This window comes from Vombatus ursinus, unplaced genomic scaffold (assembly GCF_900497805.2).
Source record: "Vombatus ursinus unplaced genomic scaffold, bare-nosed wombat genome assembly UNPS02014781.1, whole genome shotgun sequence".
NCBI lineage: Eukaryota > Metazoa > Chordata > Mammalia > Diprotodontia > Vombatidae > Vombatus > Vombatus ursinus.
Window position 1 is genome coordinate 8,163,707 of NW_020954559.1, and position 23,340 is coordinate 8,187,046.

At 34.4% G+C, this 23,340-nt stretch overlaps 1 protein-coding gene across 1 annotated transcript in view; it reads left to right on the plus strand.

Annotated features, from left to right (window-relative positions):
* The window catches only part of LOC114046108 (unconventional myosin-XVI-like), a 682,808-nt gene that overhangs the window by 378,979 nt on the left and 280,489 nt on the right, over positions 1-23,340 (plus strand). The window contains exon 21 of the mRNA XM_027866362.1: positions 23,006-23,078. Within this exon, the coding sequence (XP_027722163.1) occupies positions 23,006-23,078 (73 nt within the window). The remainder of the gene's footprint in view (positions 1-23,005; positions 23,079-23,340) is intronic.

A 23,340-nucleotide genomic window follows, 5' to 3' on the forward strand; every position in this document is an offset into this window, starting at 1 on the left:
TATCTATCTATCTATCTATCTATCTATCTATCTATCTATCTATCTATATATATATATATATATATCCACACACATATATACATATATGAATATGAACCTGTTTATATAGAGAGATCTAGCTGTATATAATTATATAGAGATTATATAGAGAAATATTTGTTGAGAGACAATCTGTGTCTCTCTATATACATATCATGTATATGATAGATAGATTAGCTATTTGCAGAGATATAGTCTATCTATATCTCTGCAAATTAGTGAATCCATGAACGAGTATATATATATATATATATATATATATACACATATATATAGACACACATATATATATATATGTACACACACATATGTATAAATACATCTCTGTGCCTCAGTTTCCTCATCTTTAATACAACATGGTGGGGCTGGATCAGAGGTATTAAAAACTCAGTCAGTGGGCGACAACACTCCCATATGTGACCCAATATGTTGGGAAGTATTTCATAAAATAAATAATAATACAATAAAACATAGATAATATCAATTTGTGGTTTTCTAAGTTAAAAAAAGGCAGCTAGGCAGCAGAGTGGATAGAATACTGGTCCTGGAGTCAGGAGGATCTGAACTGTGTGTGATCCTGGGCAACGCACTTAACCATGTTTGCCTCAGTTTCCATATCTGTAAAATGAGCTGGAAGTGGAGATGGCAAACCACTCCAATATCTCTGCCAAGAAACCCTAAATTGGTTCATGAAGAGTCAGATACAACTTGAATGACTGAATAACAACAAGTTAATATACAGACCATACAAATCTGTTTCTATTTAAGTGTGACACCATTGGATTAAATGATTTCTAAATTTCCTTCCAATTCTATATGTATCTATACTCCTGTGATTCTATGATCCATTCCATCACAAATTTATTTACTGCATATGCATGAACCTGTTAGGCATTGTGATAGAAAGTTAAAAGCAGTCCCTGACCTCAAAAAGCTTACATTTTCCTAGGTGCGTAGAATATATATGTACATAATTTGGGGGAAAAGAAGAAAAAACTAATAATTATGAGGATGAGAAAAGGCTTCCCATTATAGATAACTTATAAACTGAGACCTGAAAGATGTTAGCAATTCTATAAAATGTAGGTAGGAAAGAAATACATTCTAGAAATGAGAGATAGTTTATGCAAAAGCATAGATGCAGAAGATAAAGTCTTAAATTTGGAAATAGGCTGTAGGTTATTTGGCTGGAATGCTGAGTGTGGGTACATAAACATGCAAGATGGCTATAGCAGGCAAAAGACAGATTGTGAAGGCCTTTAAAGTCCAGGCTGAATAGTTTGTGTTAATCCCAGAGGCAGTAGGAAGTCACTAGAGATTCTTTGGAGGGGAAGGAAGTGGTGACATGGTTAGACATGTGCCTTAGAAAAGGTGTTTTATTAGATGTGTAGAAGCCAGATGGGAGAGAAGAAAAATTCAAGCCAAGAGTCCAGTTAGGAATCTTCATAAAAGTCCAAGTGAGAAATGAAAATAAATATAAATATATAATATATAATGTAATACATATTATATAATATAATAAAAATGAGAAGGAAACAATCAGAGAAACAGAGTGAGCCTTCGGAGAGAACAATCATGAAAACTCAAGGAAGAGATAGTAAAAAGGGAGTAGACAAAAGTGTCAAATGTTTCATTATATCAAGAAAGATAAAGACAGAGAAAATGCCTTTGTATTTAGTAATTAAAATGCCTGTGGCCAACACCTGTGCTCACATGGACCAGGTTTAGTCTTAAGGATAACTGAAAAATAGTATCTCTGTCTCATAACATCCCTACTCAGTGTTTCCTTTGGGAAATCTCCAACTATAATAGCTCATGCCTATGTTTCTGCAGACATTAGAAAAAGATTCCCCGCATGCCAACATAAGCCATGAACGAACAATGATTTCTCAGGGTACTGAATATCATTTAACTTATAGAACATCCAAAAGATGATGATAATAATAGTAATAATAATGAGTACTTACATAGTGTTTTAAGGTTTTCAGGATGCTTTACAAATATTCCGTCTTAAAAAATCCATTAAAAATAGGTGAGAATCCTAAACAAACCCACTGAAAACTATAGCATTGTAATAGTTTTATACGTGGAAAATAGTAACTGTGATGAAATCTTCAAATATGGCCTCTCTACTCATAATATTTTTAAATTATCAGCATTGAAATGACAATAATTTTCATTATTTCTTTTGAGTCAAAATTTAGTATTGGACAGATTAGCACTGATACAAGTTCTATCTCCCCAATGAATAACATCTTCTTTTATAGGTTTTGTTCATTATGGCCAGACACAAAGTTATAGTCTTGCTAATTCTTTTCAGGAAAGCTTTTTAATGATTGCCAGGGTCATCTTTCCTGCAAAGAGCTGCCAGATTTAGAACAGGAAGCAAGAGGATCTTATGACCTTTAAATAGATTGTCTTGTTTCCTGACTGTGTTCAATTGCCCATCTCCCTCAGTTATGGCAGGTGTGAAGGCAGAAAATGGCACAATTGTCAGCTTCTTCTTTAGGTTTTCCTGGTAGATCACTTCTTATAGCCCCTTCATATGACCCTTTGCAGGTCTTAAATGTATAGGGTCAGAACTTCCTTTTAGGAACAAACCTCATGAGAGATTTCTCTGCCACTGAAAGAGAATTTTCCATAGTCCTAATTTTGTATGGTTCTTCAACTTCCTTTTTGCCCCCTACCCTTTCTTTTATGTCTTTAAAGATTTTTTTTTTACTTTGTGTTATGGAAGTTTTTTACCTTAAATTCTATTTTTAAATTTCTAGTCATTGAGTTACTATTTAATATTAACAACTTTGGTAATATTAGTTTAGAGGAAAAGTTAAAACAATAAACAAAAAGTCTTCCCCCCTCAAAAACAAAACAAAACAAAACAACTTTTAAGCTTTCCTTTACTCTGAAGAGTAAGAATTACACCTGATTTTCTTGAGGAGTATGATATACCAAAGGAACATTGGATGCAGGGCCAGCTTTGGAGCTGGAAAAACCCAAGTTAGAGTGCTGACTGACACATTTAAGCTGTCAGAATCCTGAGGAACTCTAGACTTTTAAGTTACAGGTGAGTTACAGATCAGCATTGGTGGAGGGAGTCTGCAGACCAGGAGCTACCCACATTGTTGAAATAGAACTAAATCAAACATTTTAAAATGAACCTGATTTGATTTCCTTTTGAATAAAAGCAGGACCAGTACTTGCCAATGAAATTTCAGATATGGAGATTTTACTTGTAGTTGTTCAACCATCATTTGAGACTATTCAAATATTGCATTGCTTTCGTGTATATAGGGTCAATGTTAGAATTAATTTAAAAAAAATTGTCAGATATCTTTAATTTTATGACTTTAACTGAGAGGTTATACATTTCAAAGTAAACTGAAATCTCCATATTTAAAATTCATCATCATCTTTAGTTTGTTATTTTAAATACCTAATACCATCTATCTGATAAGCAAAAACTCTAATAGATTCTTTCCTCAGAAATTATAGTTAAGAATTAGCCTTTTATGGAGAATATGTGAACTGCGTGCCCAAAAGATCTTTGTTGGCATTGACCATTAGGGTTCTCATATTTCAGACAAATTATCCACTCCTTATGGAAAGCAAATTTGAAAAGTGAAATGTGGCATAATAGATGGACTTCAGACCACAGCTACAATATGTATAATAGTCAAAGTAATGAGAGGTGAATCCTAATGGAAGGGATCTTCAGTATGTAAGAAATGATGGAATGAAAGGCAGTTAGAAGCCTACTTTGAATTACACAGATAGATGGGAGTTGGTGTATCACTTAAGTGAGTAGAACCAAAATATAATGTCTAATTAATCAAGAGTAGCCATGTTAATTGTAAATGACTTTCCTTATTAATAAATTTTGAGCATACTAATTTTATCTCATAAGAAGATACTTCTTCCTTTGTTACTGAACTATAATTTTATATTTTACTTCTTCATTGCTTTGGGCTACTCTCTGATATAGGTACTCAGCTTTTAAAAAAAAATAACTATTAGTCAATATTCCTTGCACTAAAGTTCAACCCCAGTGTTATCTCAATGCCTGTGGTTTCAGAGGCTTTACCAATAGAACTCTTACCCTCTCAGGGCTGATTTGAAGGCTTTAAGTGAAAAGGCTGGTGAACAGACTGTGTCTTAGGCCAAAAGTCTAATTTAACTAAACATAGAGAGGCTTATCACCAGAAGGTTGACTACCAAGTAATGAGAGGGTTTTGTAACATGTCATGAAAGACCATCTATTAAAGTATGAATAGGTGTTGTTGAGTTATTTCAGTCATGTCCAACTCTTCATGACCCTATTTGAGGTTTTCTTGGCAAAAATACTGGAGTGGTTTGCCATTTCTTTCTCAAGCTCATTTTACAGATGAGGAAACTGAGGCAAACAGGGTTAAATGACTTGCCCAGGGTTCCATAACTAGTAAGGATCTGAGGCAAGATTTGAATTCAGGAAGATGAGTCTTCCTGACATCAGACCCAGAACTCTGTCCACCATGCCACTTAGCTGCCTCAGGAATAGGAACTCCCATAGGGAAAAAAAAAATCACAGACCTTTTTAAGTGAGTTAGTTGACAAAGTAGACACAGTATACAACTTGGATTCAGGGATACCTGAATTCAGATCCTACCTTAGACACTTATTAGTTCCATGGCCATGGACAGTTCACTTAACCTGTCTGAGCCTCATTTTTCTCATCTCTAAAAGGAGAATATTCTAATTGATGTCATCTAAGCTGTCATATTCTGCCTCTAAATATATGATTCAATAAAAGCATTATACTAATGGCCTTTTAATTTTATTTACAAATCAGAGACAAAATGGTCATAATAATATCCAATAACTTAAAAAATGTTCAAACACAAGTATTAATGCCATAGTACTATTTAAGATTTATATACTTGGTTTATATAGTTATACAAGTGCTTATTATCAGGTAATTAAACTTTCTTCCTTCTATCCCTTTACCCCTTTATGTGTTCATACTGGCATATGTTAATATAGATTTTAGAAAAGAGGGAGGGAACTAGGGACATCCAGTACAACATCATGTTGTACTTAGATAACATATTGATATATTATGGGACTGGGAAGCATAAGAACACACTGGTGCTAATCTGAAGAGGGCTGAGGAGAGGACAGGAGAATTCTTAGGGTCATTAATTTAGATAAGGGAATTCTAAGGTAATCTGATACAATCTGCTTATTATGCAGTTAAGGAAACAAAAATCCAGAGAGGTTAAGTAATTTTTCAGTGTCATACGGTAAATGGCAAAGATATAGTTTGAACCCAGGACATCTTAATCTGAATCCCATGCCTTTTGCACTGTACCATACTTCCTCACGTGCTCTCCTTCTCTATTATAGGATGGGTGGATGTGGGCAATGATTGGCTGTATTTGCATTTACAATGAAGCATTTGGAATTTTCAAAGAGGAGGGAAATTGTGGGCTCTGAGTATAGAGATGAATTCAGAAGTTTGCCTTAGTGAAGAAAGAGAGTAGATCAGTGAAATTCATTATAGTTAAAATTTGAGGAGAATAATAGAGAAGAGACATCCATAGTGCCTACTTTAGAGTTTTTTCTTGTACCAACTCTGTGGCGCATGAGAGCTGCTTATGAATGTCATTGTTCATTGCTTGTGTAGTTTTCCACATCCACATCCATCCACAACCCACCCACAGCATATGCCAGAAGTGGAAGCAGACCATGATAGAAACTGCAGTCAGATCCAGTCTGGCACTACTTTGCTAAATTTTATCAGTTAAGCTTCTGGTTTCCCATCATCAGGGAAGGTTGCTTGGAGGCACTTAGCGATGTAGCATTAGACCAGAATTAAGCATGTGGAGTCCCACAGGAATATTGTGTAAGAGGGAAAGGGGAAAGGGAACTTTTTTTAGAATGTTAAGCAATGTTCCCTATGTTGACAATGAAGAAGATATGTAATATATGCAATTAAATTGAATAATAATAATGATGGTGGTGGTAATAATAATAATAAATAAATAAAACATATATGCCAGGCAGTGTATCTTAGTAGACAGAGAGCTATCTTTGGAATCAGAAAGGTCTGGATTCAAATTTTACTTCTGACATATACTGGTTATGTTGCCCTGGGTAAAGTCATTTTACCTCAAAGTATCCCCAGGAAATTCTTGAAGAAAACAGGACAAGAAGACCTTGGTTCAATTCTCATCTGAGACAATTACTGGTTGTGTGACATTGGACAACTCATTTAACCGCTCTGGTCCTCAGTTTCCTTATCTATAAAATAGTATGAGGTTGGACTGGATAATCTCTAAGGTCCCTTCCAGCTCAAAATGTACGACCTAGATCTCTCCCTCTTTGGTAGATAGTTATTTCTATAGGATGCGTCCATAGGATCGGGGTTGGAAGGAGCCGTCCAATCAAAACCTTCATTGAAAAATGAAAAGCTGAGGCACCGAGTGGAAGGAAGGAAGGAAGGAAGGAAGGAAGGAAGGAAGGAAGGAAGGAAGGAAGGAAGGAAGGAAATAAGTATTTAGTAAGAACTACTATGTTCCAGGCACTGTCCTAACTACTTTACAAATACCATCTCATTTATTATGAGGTAAATTTACAAACGTAGGGCCACATAGATAATTAAGTGTCTCAATTGAGACTTAAACCCAGATACTCTAGGGCAGCCAGATGGTGCAGTGGATAGAGTTCTGCACCTGGAGTCCAGAAGACTCATCTCAACGAGTTCAAATCTAGCCTCAGATGCTTACAACTGTGTGACCCTGGGCAAGTCACTTCACCCTGTTTGCCTCAGTTTCTTTATCTGTAAAATGAGCTGGAGAAGGAAATGGCAAGCCACTCCAGTATCTTTTCCAAGAAAACCTCAAATAGGGTCACAAAGAATCAGAAATGGCTGAACAACAAATTCCTGACTTCAGGCCTGCGATCTTATCCACTGCACTATGCTATCTTCCTCACTATGGCCTACAAAATTCATCACCTATTGGTCAACCTTCTGTTTATGATTCTTTTTGAATTCAGTTGGGAGAAGCAGCTTGGTGTCATGGCATGAATGCTGAACTCGGAGGCAAGGTGTTTCAGTTCTAATCCTATGCAGATGCTACTAGCTGAGTCATGATTGTCAAATCACTTCAGTGATCAGATATTCGGTTTCTTCACCTGTAAAAATGAGCCTAGTATTAATTACCCTACTTACCTCAAAGGATTGGTATGAATATAACTCTTGATAACCCTTAGGACGTTATATTGATGCAAGCTATTAGTATTCCTTTGATGAGAAAAAATACAGAATGTTCTGCCGGTAGCCTGTACAGCTTCATAGGAAATATTAGCAACATTTACTCTACTGAGGTAGGTTTTAAAAACCTACCTTTAGGGTCACCACTACGATGAAATATCAGAGTGAGATTATATTGGAGACTGTGAGTGATAAATGGAAATGAATTTGTGTGTAGGGAAGGAAGAAAGTCAGCAGAGAGGGAAGAAAGGAGGAAGAAAAGCACGGAGGAAAAGGAGGGAAGGGAGATAAAGAAAGCAAAGACAGGGAGAGGGGAAGAGAGAAAGGGAGATGAGAGAAGGGTAGAGAGAAAAGAGAGATAAAAGGGGATGAAGAGAAACAGGAGAGGAGAGAGGGGGAAGAAGAATTAGAATGATAAAAGAGAGATAAGAAGGAAGAGAATGAGAGAGATGAAGAGAGGGAGAAAAAAGGCAGGAGAGAGAAGAGAGAAAAAGAGTGATAAGGATGAAGGAGAGAGATGACGAAGGGGAGAAATAAGGAAAGAGACAGAGAGGAGAGAAATATGAAAGAGAGAAAGAGGTATACAGAGATAGAGATAAGGAGAGAGAGAGAGAGAGAGAGAGAGACAGAGAGAGAGAGACAGAGACAGAGACAGAGACAGAGAGAGACAGAGAGAGATTTTGTAATTACTAAAATTGAAACCACTTGGAAAAGTTTTCAATGCATTTATTTAATGACTCCTGAGATGTATTAATCAATGGTAATTTTAATATTAAAGCTTGCACAGGAAAAGCTATTTATAATTGTGCACATGGACTAGATTACTGTCTGCCAACATGTATTCTACATGGAATAGGCTTTGATTGGCATAGGGGTTGAGGTTGTACTCACTTGCATAAGTTTTTTCAAGTTCCTTCTATCAGTTTTTTTAAACTTAATTTATTCAGGAATCATTTTGACTTATGAATAAAAGTATTTTTAAAAATATAATAGTGCAAGAAGCATGATAAATTGACAGCTATACTCAGGATGTGAGAAATTCTTGTTTTTAATCCACCACATGCTAAAATAAATCGAGGAATCATGGCATTTTAATACTAAAGGGAACCATAGAAATCACATAATGCAATTCACTGTATAGATGAAAATTCTGAAGACCAATTTTTTTTTGTTATTGTTCTTATAGATTAAAATGACACTAACCTACCTATTATTTTCCAATGGCATAATGGATTTTGACTATTTCGTCCATGCTCTTGCTTCCATCCTTTGCAATACTCTAAGCTCTTCCCTCCCCAGACTGTGATTAGTTGCATGTCTTATAACATTTGAGCTGGCTGTAGTAGGTATGTCATAGCCTGGAGTCATAGAACAGAGGAAAGTGAAATGTTTTATATAAGGATGGAGTCATATATAAGGATGGACTATCCATAAAAGCACTGAGTTGAACAAGGAAAACCTGTGATTGGGTAGGATGCACTACCTCACTACTCAAACAAATTCATTCAAAACTTTTCCTAATAGTTTCAGTTTTGGAAATTAACCCCCCCCCCCACACACACACACTCTGTCTCTGTCTCTCTGTCTCTCTCTGTTTCTGTCTCTCTTTCTGTATCTGTTTCTCTGTCTCTATCTGTCTCTTCATTTGACCATTTAGCACTAAAAAAGTATCAGACAGTTACATTATGAATGGCCAAGATACTGGATTAGCATAATGGGCAAGAGTGCATTTATATTGTAGGGAAATGGAACTATATAGTAGAGTGTAGTAATAAAAATGTGGACACCAGCAATTTACTTGAGAGAATTTGGGCAAAGAAATGCCAAGAAGTAGCTGAAAACATTGAAAATGGAAATGTTATGAGCTTCCAATTAAAACACATATACACACACACAAACATACATAAACACAAAATAAGGGACATTATCATTTCACTGAATTCAAAAATATCTTCCTCTTACCCACTGAAATAAAAGAGGGGAAAAATTTAACAAACTATTCCTGCATCCTTTGACATCTCTTACGGACCTGTCTTATCCTAAAGCTTTTGGGGATCAGTATTCTTTGAATCTTTTAGGCCCTTGCCATTAGGGTATCTGGGCAGTGGAACCCCACCAAATAAATACATAATTTTCCTAGAGAGAGATTAGGAATGTGTAGGGGAAATTTAATGAGAACCATGAAGCACACAAATTATCAGGAGGAATTCCTGGCTCAGTACAAATATATCAAACTAGACCCTTTTATTATTAAAATAGGGTTTTAACAGCCATAAAAATATGAGACATACAAATATTTGTTAAAGGAAAATTGAGATTAGATACCAATTGGTACTTACATGTGGTTCCACCAAAGCTTCTTGTTGTCTAAAAAGAGTGTAAGTGCTTAGCAGTGCTTCTTTGAGCGTATACAGAAGGAAAGAGGGCATAGAGAAGACTTTGCTATCCCGTTGAATGAAAAGAAAAGAGAAGCAGGGCACAGAGAGAAGAGCTAAAAAGATTCTGCTTTCCTGGATGCTAGATAAAAAAAGGTAATGAGTTCTATCTCTTCCATCTACCTGGAAAAGAAAAGAATAAGCAAAGTCAAGAGAAAAACCTAAACACACCTGTGTCTTGGAGGTTTATGTGCTACTTTCAGTTTAGCCAAGTCATATGTCCTTTCTTGGTTCCTCAACTTCTACTCCATTGTAAAGTATTCTCTTATCACCCCAATTCTTAGTGCTTCCAGATTAATTATTATCTCTGATTTTTTGAAAAATGAAGTCAATTGGGAATCAAGAGTATCTTTCCCTACTTATAATAGAAAGCTGCTGTAATAATCAATGACTGAAATGGAGACCAATTTTGCTTTAGTCTCACTATCCGTGTTCTAACCAAGTAAAGGAAAGATGGATTATTTTGTATCTCCCTCTCCCCTCCACCCTTGCAAACAGTTATAAGGTAGTTGGATATAATTTTTTAAAATTTAAAATAGCTGAACATAGATAGGTCTTCCAACCTGTTTCTTGATCACCACTATAATAAATCACTAAAATGCAGTTCACAGTTATTATTGAAATAATCATAGAAAAAATAAGTTGGAATAGGTTGAGAGCCCTACCTATATTTTTAGTGTGAGTGATTCTCCCCAACTCAGTTCTATTTAAGTAGAGCTGAATAATTTGAGGAAGGAAGGAAATAGGTAGATGTCACACTAACAGATTCAAAATAGAACATTGTACAAGGAAGCATAATGAAATAGAAGCAATCTACTTAATGATTTGTTATTTCAACTGAGATCTGGCCACAGAGGTAATTACAGTCTAATACAGTTCCACTCTAAAAAAAAATGTATTCATTATCTAGTTTCTAAATGCCTACCATGTGATTATAGGAGAAAATAATCTTTTTGCAAGTCAAGATCTATTGTTCTAGAAATCCAGAAATATTTGGATCAGCATATTTGCAACAGATTAATTTGCAAAAGTCTACTGTGCTAGCAGTGGGGAATAGCTTAGACTTATGTCAAAACTGATGATTCACTATCTGATCTGGGCAGGAAAAAGAAAGTATCCAATGATGAATCTTGAACCCTAACTATGAAAGTGGATAAAAGCTGGGCCAGCATCTGATGATACTTTCCTGAATAATAGCTTCCAAATCAATGTAGTGGAGATACAGTAATGAAAATGTAATGAGAAATTTATATTCATCTTCAGGAAAATTACATTCCTTCATTAGGAAATACTTGCTATTCTTTTGTAATTAGGGAGTCAAAAATGTTTTCTATTAAACACACAAGACTCATAGCCCTGAATATCTATATGTTAACTGGTTTTTATTTGTTTGTTTGTTTTTGTTAAGAGCTTTTTTGCCTGTGGATTTGTCAGTTATATGTATTGTTGGATGTTTGTCTCAGAACAGAGAATGGGAAATTGACCTCCTTGGTTTTGAGGTTCTAACATGGGAGGAAAATAATGTTAAAAACATTTAGAACTCAGGATTCTCTTTCTTAATTGTGTCTCACATGTTAGGTTTCACTGAGAATCCCATTGGCAAAAAAATCATTTTTTTTCTGTAGAAGACTGCCATCCAAGCTAATCAGTGTTGTTTGTGAATATGTAGGATCATAGAGGTACACATTTAGAACTAAAAAGGACTTTCTAGTCATCTGCTTCTCTTCACCACATCCCCCATCTTTGTTTATGGCTAGAGTAGCTCAGGTCCAGAGTTTAGATGACTTGTCCAAGGTCACATTGTTAGTAAGAGGCATATTTGCTTATTTTCTGGATTTCTACAACTTGTTTACAATTAGAAATGAAGTCTTTGCTACTGTATGAATTTTTTATATTTTGAAAATTTTATATCTCCTCCATTTGTGCCTTCCTTCTGTGATTAAAAGGATTTGGACACTAAAAATTGCATGTAAACCCACATATACGAAGATACGAAGTTACCTAAAGACCTATAGAGTTATTTTAAACAAGTGAAAATGTGCTGGGGGGATGATTTGCATAAATAACAGGTCTTTTGCTATGACTGATTATAAGCAAAACGTCTGAATAAGGGGGAAAGGGAGCAGATAGCATTACTTTGCAAAATGCTTGTTGTCAGTGACCTGAAGATGGGGCTAATGACAATCCATTTTATATTTTCACTGCAGACAAGCCAACAAGGTTACCTTAGGGATGGTGATTTTTATCTTTTTGTCAGGATATTTACTTAATTTCTTACCAAAACATTTATTTAAAATTTCATTTATTTCACCTAATAATGTGTAATTTCCTTTTTAAACGGATTTCAAATTCATAGGAAGTGTGATTTCTTTTGACCCAAGAATAATCATATATCTTGATTAATAAAACTATAGTGTGGTTAATTATGCATAGTCTGAATTCATAACATTTGATGCATGTCACTCTAGTCATTATCAAAGTGTGTTCTGGGGGCTATGGGTGGTTTTTGAGATTCCTTGGATGTTCTAAATTTGGTACAAAGTTTGTCTTGCAAAAGTATGCTTTTTAAAAAAAACATTTCTACTTCAAATTTGAATCTATATTAAATAACTTCATTGTTAACTATTCATTAAAGTAAATCATAAGATTACATACTTTGAGTGGAAGAGACCTCAGGGAACATCTAGTTTCAAATGATTTTGCAGATGAGGGAATAATATAAGCAACTTGTCCAAAGTTATACAGCTACTAAGTACCACCAACTTCATTTCCTTAGACCTAGATCTATGGAAGAAGGAAATACATCATCTCCTGAACCTCTCCCCCACCAAATAACTTATTGATTGATGCCAAAGCAAACATTACCTTTTAAATCCTCAAGGTTTTCTACTGAAGGACTTAAGCTGTTGATCTCTTAATTATTTACTTAATAGTCTTGGCTAGAGCTATTAATGACTTCATGAAGATTTCATAATGAAAATAATTTTTATTGTTGTTCGTGTTATTTTTGGTGGGAAGGAGGAGAATAAGGCATTTTTCCTACTCAATTAGAGATATCCAATACTATTAAGCTAATTTCCATAATTAGTTATTTATCTAAATATAGCTGTCCCCATAATGGGTTTTCCTTAGGTAGGCTAAAAGAGCATTACTGTTGTTTTGTTTTGCTTTGTTTTGTTTTCCTAAATAAAGATCACATTAATTCTGTGAGCCTGAACAGACTTTGACAGAGTTCATGATGTAAAACATGAATTTTTATGCTATCCTAATACTTATAGGCATTTACATGCACACACACATACATATATACACACACATAAATGTACACATATATGTGCACATATTTTATCCATTTTAAAAGTTCTCCTGGTTTCCCCTCCAATTTGATCCTTCTTTCAATCTCTAATGTCACTTTAGATATTAGTGTCTCTTCTATAATATTTCTAAATGATGCAAAAGATTACAAAAATGATAAAAACAATGACAAATATAAGATGGTCACAAATAGGATGGACTTTAAATAGCTCCATTACTTTTTTCCCTGCTATATACTTCAACCTTGGTACTATTATACCTCAAGTTATGATAAATTCAAATACATAAAATTAACTTCAAATCTTTTTTTTTTTTTAAACAATTCATTGGAATGCATTCGAAGGGCTCCTGGGGTATTCTAGAATATAGTACTGATGATTTGACAGTCTTATTTTCTTTACCTGAGCAAGATCATAAATTGTGTTCTAGACCAATTTCAATTTGTTTTTACTCACTTAAAAGCAGATTCCTCTTAAGCTTATTGACAATTCATTCTTTTGACTTTTTGACTTCTGACTTTGCGCAGCTTGTTTTTGCAGCACTTGTTGGCAAAGAGCTGATTCCTGTAGTATCTTAGGGAACTGTGTTTTCCAGTGGAAAGAGTGGTGGATTTAGAATCAGAGGATGTCAGATCAGAGTTCAAATCTCAGCTCCCCCACTTATTTGCTGTCCAATCATAGCCTAGTCATTCATATGGATCTAATTGCACTTAACTATCAAATAAGATGGTTGGATGCAATGGCCTTTGACGTCTCTTCCAGCTCTAAATCAATTACGTTACTATGGCTGCACACTTGTACTTTCCCTATAGCTCTCTAAGGGGAAAAAAAAAAGAATTTTTTTTTTAAATTTGAGGACTCAAATATATAGTTGATATAGTATGTATCAAAGTAATTATTTTTAAATTCTTTATGAAATTAAGATTATCAAAGTTTAAAGCTACAGGGGACCCAAAGTATTTTTTTTATTTCACTCACCTCCTTGAATTTACTGATGAAGAAGCTGAGTCCCGAAGAAGCTGAATTATTGGCCCTATAGCAGAGACTTTATGTATAAATGAAATATATACATAATCCATAGCCTTTTTGTAGTCATTAATTCCAATCTTAATCTCTTCAAAGTCCTTTATCTTAGATGCTAATAAGAATTTACATTCTTCTATCTTCTTTTCATTGCCTGTGTAGATTATAACAGATATCCCCCCCAAAAGAAGTGCAGTTTTCAGCTTTAATAGCTTACATCTGCATTAAGACTTTTAGAATACTCTATATATCCAAAGTGTCTCAGCATGAAACAAAGATGAGAAAAAAGGGCTTAGAAACTGAGAGCGCCAGTAGACAAGTAATTGGCTTGACTACATAGCATTTGTTTAAATCATAATGAAAGTCACAATTTATTCTTAATCACCAAAATTCTGTATCTGAATCTCTGAGTCATGAGATGCCAAAAGCAAAAACTTGCTGATATAATTAGTTGCTGATGTACTTACTTTCTCCTAAGTCGATGCTGTGTTAGGTCATGTACATAACTCCTTTCACTGTTTTAGTGTATCTGTTATGTTTCCATGGCTATGTAGAACACATTTTTGAAGATACAGAGAACTGAACTAGTTAGTTCTTTTCACTTCCATCAACTGCAATAGTGGCCCATTATAAGTGAGGGCTTGGCAATCATCCTCCTTTAACTAAGCTATTGAGAGGGCTAATACCCTTTTATTGACCTTGAAACTTCTTGGACTTTTAAAAATTACTGAATTCAATTGAATACAATGATTTTTCAGAAAAAAAAAACAAATAAAAAGGATACCTCTTCATATGCTTCCTTTCTCTTCATTGTTTAACCCATATATAGGCAGATTGGATTGACATAAACAGCTAGAATAACCTTACATTTCTAAGCAATTTTTAAACTTTGCACTGGGCTAACCATAATACCATGACACTCTAGTTCTCGAAAAATAGTGCTCATACCTGTTAACTTGTGCCGCTTAGATTTTTCAATCAAATATATATTAAGCCTACTATAAATCTGGACTAATTAAACTGAAGAAGTATTTATTATAAATTATGTTTTTCAATTTTTATTGATATATTTTAGTGACCTTAATTTCCCAATATCTCACTATCTTTTTTCTGACCCTGGGAGCCATACCTTATAACAAAGAATAAAAACAAATAGGGCAAAAAATCATCTCGGTAAAACTAACAAATCCATAAGTCCAAAGTTATATTCAATATTCTACATCTATATTCCTCACCTCTTCAAAGAGGAGAGGGAGGCAGAGTCTCATTCTCTTTTTTTTGGGGGGGGGACAAGTTTAGGGATTATAATTTCAAAGCTTTCAGTTTAATTTTTTTTTGTTTGGCTGTGTATATTTCATATGAAGGTTGTTTTTTTTTTTTCTCTCTCATTTTCTTTCAGTTTTTCCCAATGCTAAAGGGTAAGCAAGAAAATAAATGCCTGTTAATTGAAAAAAAATTTAAATTGAATTAAAAACAATTCTTCATCATAGCATCACACTTTATCTCATTGGATATTAAGTAAACTTTTTGTGAATAGTATAGTTTTCCAAGTAGAAGTTTGAAAGGGGCAGCTAGGTGGTGCAGTGGATAGAGCACCAACCTTGGAGTCAGGAGGACCTGAGTTCAAATCTGACCTCAGACCAAACATTACTTACTAGCTGTATGACCCTGGGCAAGTCACTTAACCCCAATTGCCTAAAAATTAAAAAAAAAAAAGCCAAGTAGAGGCTTGAGTTTTTAATAGAGTTTATATCAGGCATGTTCCCAGGCCATTATTTTTCTACAACTCTGATAATTTTATTAATCTTTTATACCATGTGTTGTGGTATAGTCATGTTGTAATATTCTACCTTATTTTAGGAATTTCTGCAATTCAGACACATTCAATATAGTTATCAGATTTCCTTATTCTCTCAATGGGGACAAGGCTTTCAAACTCCTGGAAATTAAAAAAAATTACCCCAAACATTTCTTATGAGTAATTTCTAGTCCAAAAAAATACCCATGTCTTATAAGGTCACCTCAACTGCAGACTATGCTTTTGGTGTAGCCTTGGAAGAAAAAATTGATTCCACCAATAAAAATTACCTTTCCTCAAAATTCAATATCATAAACTTTGTCTTTCCCCCATTTTTTTTTCTTCATGGCAATGAAGAGTAGGTTTTTTCTAAAATCATCTTCTTTCTCTTCTATCTTTAAGAAACCTTTGCTACAATGTATAGGAATCAGTAATTAACCCTCTAGATGCCAGGTCCTTTTGAACATCTTTGCTTCTTTTCTTAGAACAAATTAGACTGTTTAGCAGCAATAATTTGTCAGTTCTTATTCTTTCTTTTCACTTTTTTCTGTTTTCATTACACTTCATTGCAACTGATCCTGTTTCATTATGGGCTTGACTGATCTTTGATATTACTCACACCAAAGAAGGCTACAATATGTCTAATAGTTATTGAAGTGTTCTTTTTAAGAAGTACAACTTTTTCGTGTTTCCTAAAAGTAATATCCATTCTTAACAACTACAGAATTAAAAATACAACAAAAGAGAATAATAAACATGTATGACACAAAATGCAGTATTCATCTTACAGAGAGCTAACTAAAGGTGGGGAAACATCATAATTCAGTTTTATTTGGATAAAGTCAGGCATTCCAATTCAGTTGACTGTCAATAGAAATGCAAATATGTGAACATCCACTATCACTAAATGAAACCCTATTAAAGTGATTGCTTTTCCCAAGCAATTTAAATTGAATGCCCTGAAGGGTTAAATTCAGAGATAATGATGATACATTCACTGTCCTCAAGGAGCTTACTCTCAAACTTGGCTTCTCATAGATCTCCACTGCTATCACTGTCCTTTTAAAATGAGACTTTCAATGAATCCCAGCTGCTTAGGGGTTCAAGCCAAGACAGATCTCTAGGGCATATTCCATCTGAATAGTGCAGGTATTGCTTCCCCAAACCAGGTTGACATTAAAATTACCTTGGCAGATGGGATTAAAATATGCTACTTTTAGCTATCTCCTCAGTCTCACATTTGCCACTTAGGAAATGATAGCCCAAATAAGATTCTGCAGTATACTAAACTTAGCAGCATATATGTAGCTCTCATCCTTTATTACATGATGTGTTGAATAACAATTAATCACTTGCTTTGTGATGAGAAGCATAAATCTGATGCAGACAGGCACAGCCACTGCATTTCCTCTAGAGATCTGAACTTGGGGAGATTTTAATTTTGCACAAGGCATTCATACCTAGGGTAATTTTTTCCTTGAATGTGTACTCTGGCAGCAGAACATCATTCCCCTGTATGACACAGGATATTGACAACTGAGTACTTTCCTCCTGCTTCTCTTTCTGATTCATATGTCCAGATGGTTGTTGAAGGGGTTGGGGGAGGGGGAGAAGATGAGATAGGGTTACCTCTGCCTTTTTTTTTTATTAGTAAGATGAAAGTCATAGGTCATAACAAAAACCCAGAAAGTTAAATTTAAGTTAAAAAAATAGATTCAAGGAGTTTTTATCCTGCTCTCATAGGGCAGCAGGTGGTGGCCTAATAAGTAAGGAAGCTGAAGTTAGACTCTGTGAGTCACAATCATAAGTGAAAAAGACTCTACTAATAGCATTAGCAACATTAGAAATAAAACTCACTCAGGGTTCTGAAGGCTTTGTTCAAATCTGCCTTTATATTATATCCAAGGACTTTGGGCTACTCAAACTTTTTTTTTTAATTTATTTATTTTTTGGTACTTACATCTTTCCAAATGTTACTTTGGTGTCCTTATATTTTACTAGAAACTATACCTCCTTCATTAAACTCTGCATAAAAGAAGCAGTCTGGTGTGAATTTCCCTGATCTATTAGATAGGTAGATAGATAGATAGACAGACAGACAGACAGACAGACAGACAGACAGACAGACAGATAGATAGATAGATAGATAGATAGATAGATAGATTGATTGATAGATAGATGATAGATAGATAGATAGATAGATAGATGATAGATAGCTAGCTAGCTAGCTAGATAGAACACCACAAACTTATAAGGATTAGAGATTCTAGTACCTTATTTAAAAAGAGTGACAGTACTTGTAAATCATTTATACAGCCTTTCATAATTAACAAAGGAGATTTTGCGGGCATTTTATTTGATTTGCCCCATTACTTAGAATACTTGCCCCATCATTCCTAGACCTAGACCTAGCCTCTGACCTAGACTCACTATTGCCTTAGAAGATGTCACCAAAGCCATATTGGCATAACTCAGTCATGTTGCGAGAACTCTTTCTTATGCAGTCATCTGCACAGTATAATTTTATTTCCTTTTCTTTTCATCAGTAACCCTTTTATTCTTTTGATTGTTTATTATTTACTGAGAAAAATTCTTACCAGTTGGAATTAACACGAATATTCTAAGAGTCATCTCTCTTGTGCTATCAGAGTTCTTTGTTCTTGCAAAGTTCAAGCAAGGTGCATTGGGATCGTAGCCTCATAGGATAATAGTCCCAGAGGTGGAAGTGACTTCAGAGGGCAAGGAGCCTAATGTCATCATGTTCCAAATGAGGAAACTTGGGTCCTAGAAGTGGGACCCCTTGATCCTAGTGCCCCATTTCACTTACACCTTCCTTCCTTCTTTTGTTCTTTTCTTCCTTCTTTTGTTCTTTCCTTCCTTCCCCCTTCCTTTCTTCCTTCCTTCCTTCCTCCTTCCTTCCTTCATTCCTTCTTTCTTTCTTCCTTCCTTCATTCCTTCTTTCTTCCTTCCTTCCTTCTTCCTTCCTTCCTTCTTTCTTCCTTCCTTCTTTCTTTCTTCCTTCCTTCTTTCTTTCTTCCTTCCTTCCTTCATTCCTTCTTCCTTCTTTCCTTTCTTCCTTCCTTCTTCCTTCTTTCCTTCCTTCTTCCTTCTTTCCTTCCTTCTTTCTTTCTTTCTTCCTTAATCCCTTCCTTCCTTCCTTCCTTTCTTCCTTTTTTTCCTTCCTTTCCTTCTTTCTTTCCTTTTTTTTTCTTTCTCTTTGCAGGTTAAGCTCATTGATCTCATCTATAGCTTTTCTGGCAATAATGCATATATGTATTTCAATGTCATTAATACTGCCTATGATGAATAGGTTGATATTGCCTAAGAAATAATGAAAATTAGTTATTAAAAAAACAAGTTATGATGTATGTCTTTGGACAAAAGGCAGCATTTATACAGCACTTCATATTTTTCTAAGTACTTTATAATATTTCATTTGATCCACACAAAACCCTAGTGGGTAAGTGTTATTATTATCCCCAATTTACAATTGAGAGACGTGAGAAAGAAAGAGGTTGTGTTCCTCAGGATCACACACCTAGTAAATACCTGACTTTAAATTTGAACTCAGATCGTACAGACTTCAGGCTCAGGCTCTATCTATTGCACCACAGAGCTGCTCAGGAGAGTGGCCAACACCATTTTCCACAGGATCCTAGACTGAGAACGACAGTGCCCAACAGACTTGTGAATCAAGTGACCAACTTGAAATAGAAATTGTTAATGTTTTTAATGTAAGTGCCATAAATTTAGATCTTTACTTCTAGGATGAAGCCAGAACCACTCGGGTACAAATAGAATCAGGTTGTTATTTTCTGGGTCAGGTGGTACACTTTTTCTGACACCAAGAGTAAAAAGCCATTCTATTTTGCTAACAAGCAAATGCTAATTAGAAATTTTTGTTAACTCTCAGGGAATCTCTCAGGAGAATTTTAAAGGAGAAAGTAGCCTGAAGCAGATTATCACATTATTAATAAAGTTAATTCTGCCTATAGGATTGAAGTCTAGATGACTAAAAGACCTCTGAACCTCCTTGCCAGAAATTGAATGTTAAGTTAAATGTCTGTATGATAACAGTCTAGATATCAATAAAAAGGAATGACAGTAATGCTGACTACTCAACAGACTGGGCATCCACTGGCTAAAAGTTTTTGTGACTGGCCTGCCAAGATTGCTGCTGTAGTAGCACAGAAAACATATTTCATTCAATCATAAATGATGAAACAGACAAAAAAAAGAATACATTATATGTATGCCAGCAGTTATAAACCCTGTCTTTAAAATTTTTTACATGCATTTTTTTTCCCTCTCCCAATGTAGTTTCTTTTTATCTTCTGTATTGGAGGGATGAGGGTTTTTTTTTTGTCATTACTAGTTGGGCCAAATTATTTTTTTTTTTTTTAGATTTTGCAGCCAACTACAGTTTTTAACCTAGGGATAAAGCCTCTAAGAGAAAAATCTCATGGTTCTCTCTTTCTCATTATCCATATGGATCTTGAGTCACTGAAATAATCTCTGGAGAATATTATGGAAGTACTAATTCATCATTCACTAGGTCTGCTGGATTCAATTTCACTCTCAATTCACCTTTTACAAATTTCCTTATTGTCAAATTAATAATTGTCTATGAAAAGAAATATATATTGATCTACAAAAAAGACTAAGAGGATAGCAGAAGAAATAATACATTTCTTTTTTGCAGTTAATTGTTTAAAGAAATGTTATTGAATTTAACAATGTAGTAATAAAATTGCCTTGTTTGCTTTGTCATTCCTATACTTCTTTTTGTTTTTCTGTCAATTTTTACAGATTATTTTTTTTTCAATTATCAACCATTATTTTTTTCTCCCTTCCATCTCTCCCACTAATTAGAAAGGAAGAAAGGAAAAAGGAAAGAAGGAAAGAAGGAAGACTGAACAAATCATAGCATAACATAAGCATAGTTAAGCAAAAAAAAAAAAATTCCACATTGGCCATGTCCAAAAGTGTGTTTCTTATTCTGCTTATTAGTCCATCATCTCTCTGTCATGGAGGTAGGCAATATTGTTCATTAATTCTCTGAAATCATGGCTGAGGTTTGATCAAAGTTCTTAAATCATTGAGAATTGTTAGTTTTTGCAAAATTAATATTATAATTTGTTCTTTTGATTCTGCTCACATCACTGTATCAGTTCATATATATTTTTTCACATCTTTTTAGATCTCCCTCTCTGTCTCTCTCTCTTTCTCTTTTTATTTCTTATTTCTCAATAGAATTCCATTATATTCATATATGCCGTAATTTGGTCAACCATTCCTCAATTGACCCATGGAACAGTTCTTTGCCACCGTAAACCTCTTTGCATTTTAAACCTGTTTTATTGATGCTCCTCTTTTTGTTTATCCATCACAAACTACAAACTCACCATCTTTGCCACAATCTCTGTCCTAACATACAGTTTTATGAATAAACAAATGACAACTTCAAACTGATAAAATACAAAAACTTTTTTTTAAGGACACCATAGTCTTCTTTACCATCTGTGCATTAACCTTATTTTGTAAGTGGCTGTGAGTGTGTTAGTATTTGGTGTATTTAAAAATTGGTGTTCTATGTTCTGCAAGTTCTTATAGGTTTAATTTTTTTTAACTTTGACTTCTTTAAAAATGTATTTTGTTTAAAAAATAGGTAGATTCACAGAAAGTCAGCTTTTAGCTAGTTCTTATTTTAAGAAAATCTTTATGTCTGCTGGAAAGTGTCAAGATTAACTTATAAAGGAAATATGTCAGAATTGTGGCAATGTCCAGATCTCAGAGAATGTGACTGAGGAAATAAAAAAAGAAACATGAATCATGAAGCAAGGGCTGACTACAAAGCTTCAATATTAGGAAAGGAAGTTTTTATTTTGAGTCAGAATAACCATGGAAGGAGGAGAACAAAGACTGTCATTGCTATATAGGAAGGGGGGGGGGGGACTTGGATCCAGGAAAATAAAGCACTAATTATAACAGAAATATTAAAGTTATCAGCACTTGATACACCAAAGAAAGTACCCCAAGAGCGTTATATTTAAAAAAATGAAAAATTATGACTCCAAAGCTGAAAAGAAGCTTAGAGAGCTTCTAATTAAGCCCTTTCATTTTACAGATAAGGAAACTGAGGTTGAAAAATATAATTTGCCCAAGGTTACATGGACAAACAAGTTAATGGCAGAGCCAGGACTAAAAGCCAGTTCCACTGACTCATTTCAACCACATGGTGCCACACTTCCCAGATTTTCTGAGAGAGTAAGAACAGAATGTATTCTTTTTAACAGGGCTTCACAAAAATGATATATTCATCAGATTGTATATTTTAATTGTTTTTATTTTGAAATTTTTATTTTTAATGGAAAATATTACATATAGACAAGCCTATAAAGCTAATCACACTGGTTGTTTAGCCTGTGAGGAGAAGGGGCAAAAGATAGAGATGGGGAAAAGGGGAAAACTTTGGGAAACAATGAACCTCTACCCCCTGAACCATAACTACATGATGCTGCTTCTAGCACCAATAAAATGTGTTTAAATTTTGTTCCAAAGTGTGATTCTTCATTATTCTCTTCATAGAGATATTTACTTATTCAGTTCACAGTGTTAGTAATAAGTTAATGAAAAAAAAAATCAAAGAGAGCAGCCAAGTGGATCTTGATTTATATTATTTATCATTTGTTGATGCCATAAAGGTATTCTGACCTATTAAACATAGAAAAGTCACCATTACTATCTGGTAGCAAATCCCTAACTTGACAGTAAAATTACCTTTAAAAAAAGTTCAATAAAAGAATGGGCTTAGCCAATTCCATCCTATTTCCATGACAAAAAATCACTGTTGTCTGTGCATTATATACCTATATCTATATCTATATATCTATATCTATATCCACATACATATATACATATATGTATGTGTATATATATATGTATACATGTTCATTTCACATTTTTGACTGTGTCTCTTAGAATTGACATTCCTTGAAAACAGAAAGTATATCTACCAATTTTTCTTTAGTGAAAATTCATGGTGTTATGATAAGTGGCTAAAGTAGAACTCATCAAAGGGGGAGAGGCAGAGGGTAGTAAAAGATTTTAAGAATTTATACTCATGCATTCAATTTTACTGTTTCAGTGTGCAGACATTGGAAATTGGAATACTGGACATCTTCGGCTTTGAGGAATTTCAAAGGAATGAATTTGAACAAGTAAGTAGCATTATTTGAAAGTCATATTCACCTTAATTTTTTTTTTTTAGGTAACTCAGTTTTGACCTTTTAGGGCCACAAAAGAGAGTCATATAATATTTGGATGAGAAAAAGAAATTAAAATAAGTAGTTTACTTTCTGCCAAGATGCCTTTTAAAAACTGCTGTTGTTATTACCACTATTATTAATACTACTACAGGAAGGGAGGGAGGGAGGAAGGAAGGAAGGAAGGAAGGAAAGAAGGAAGGAAGGAAGGAAGGAA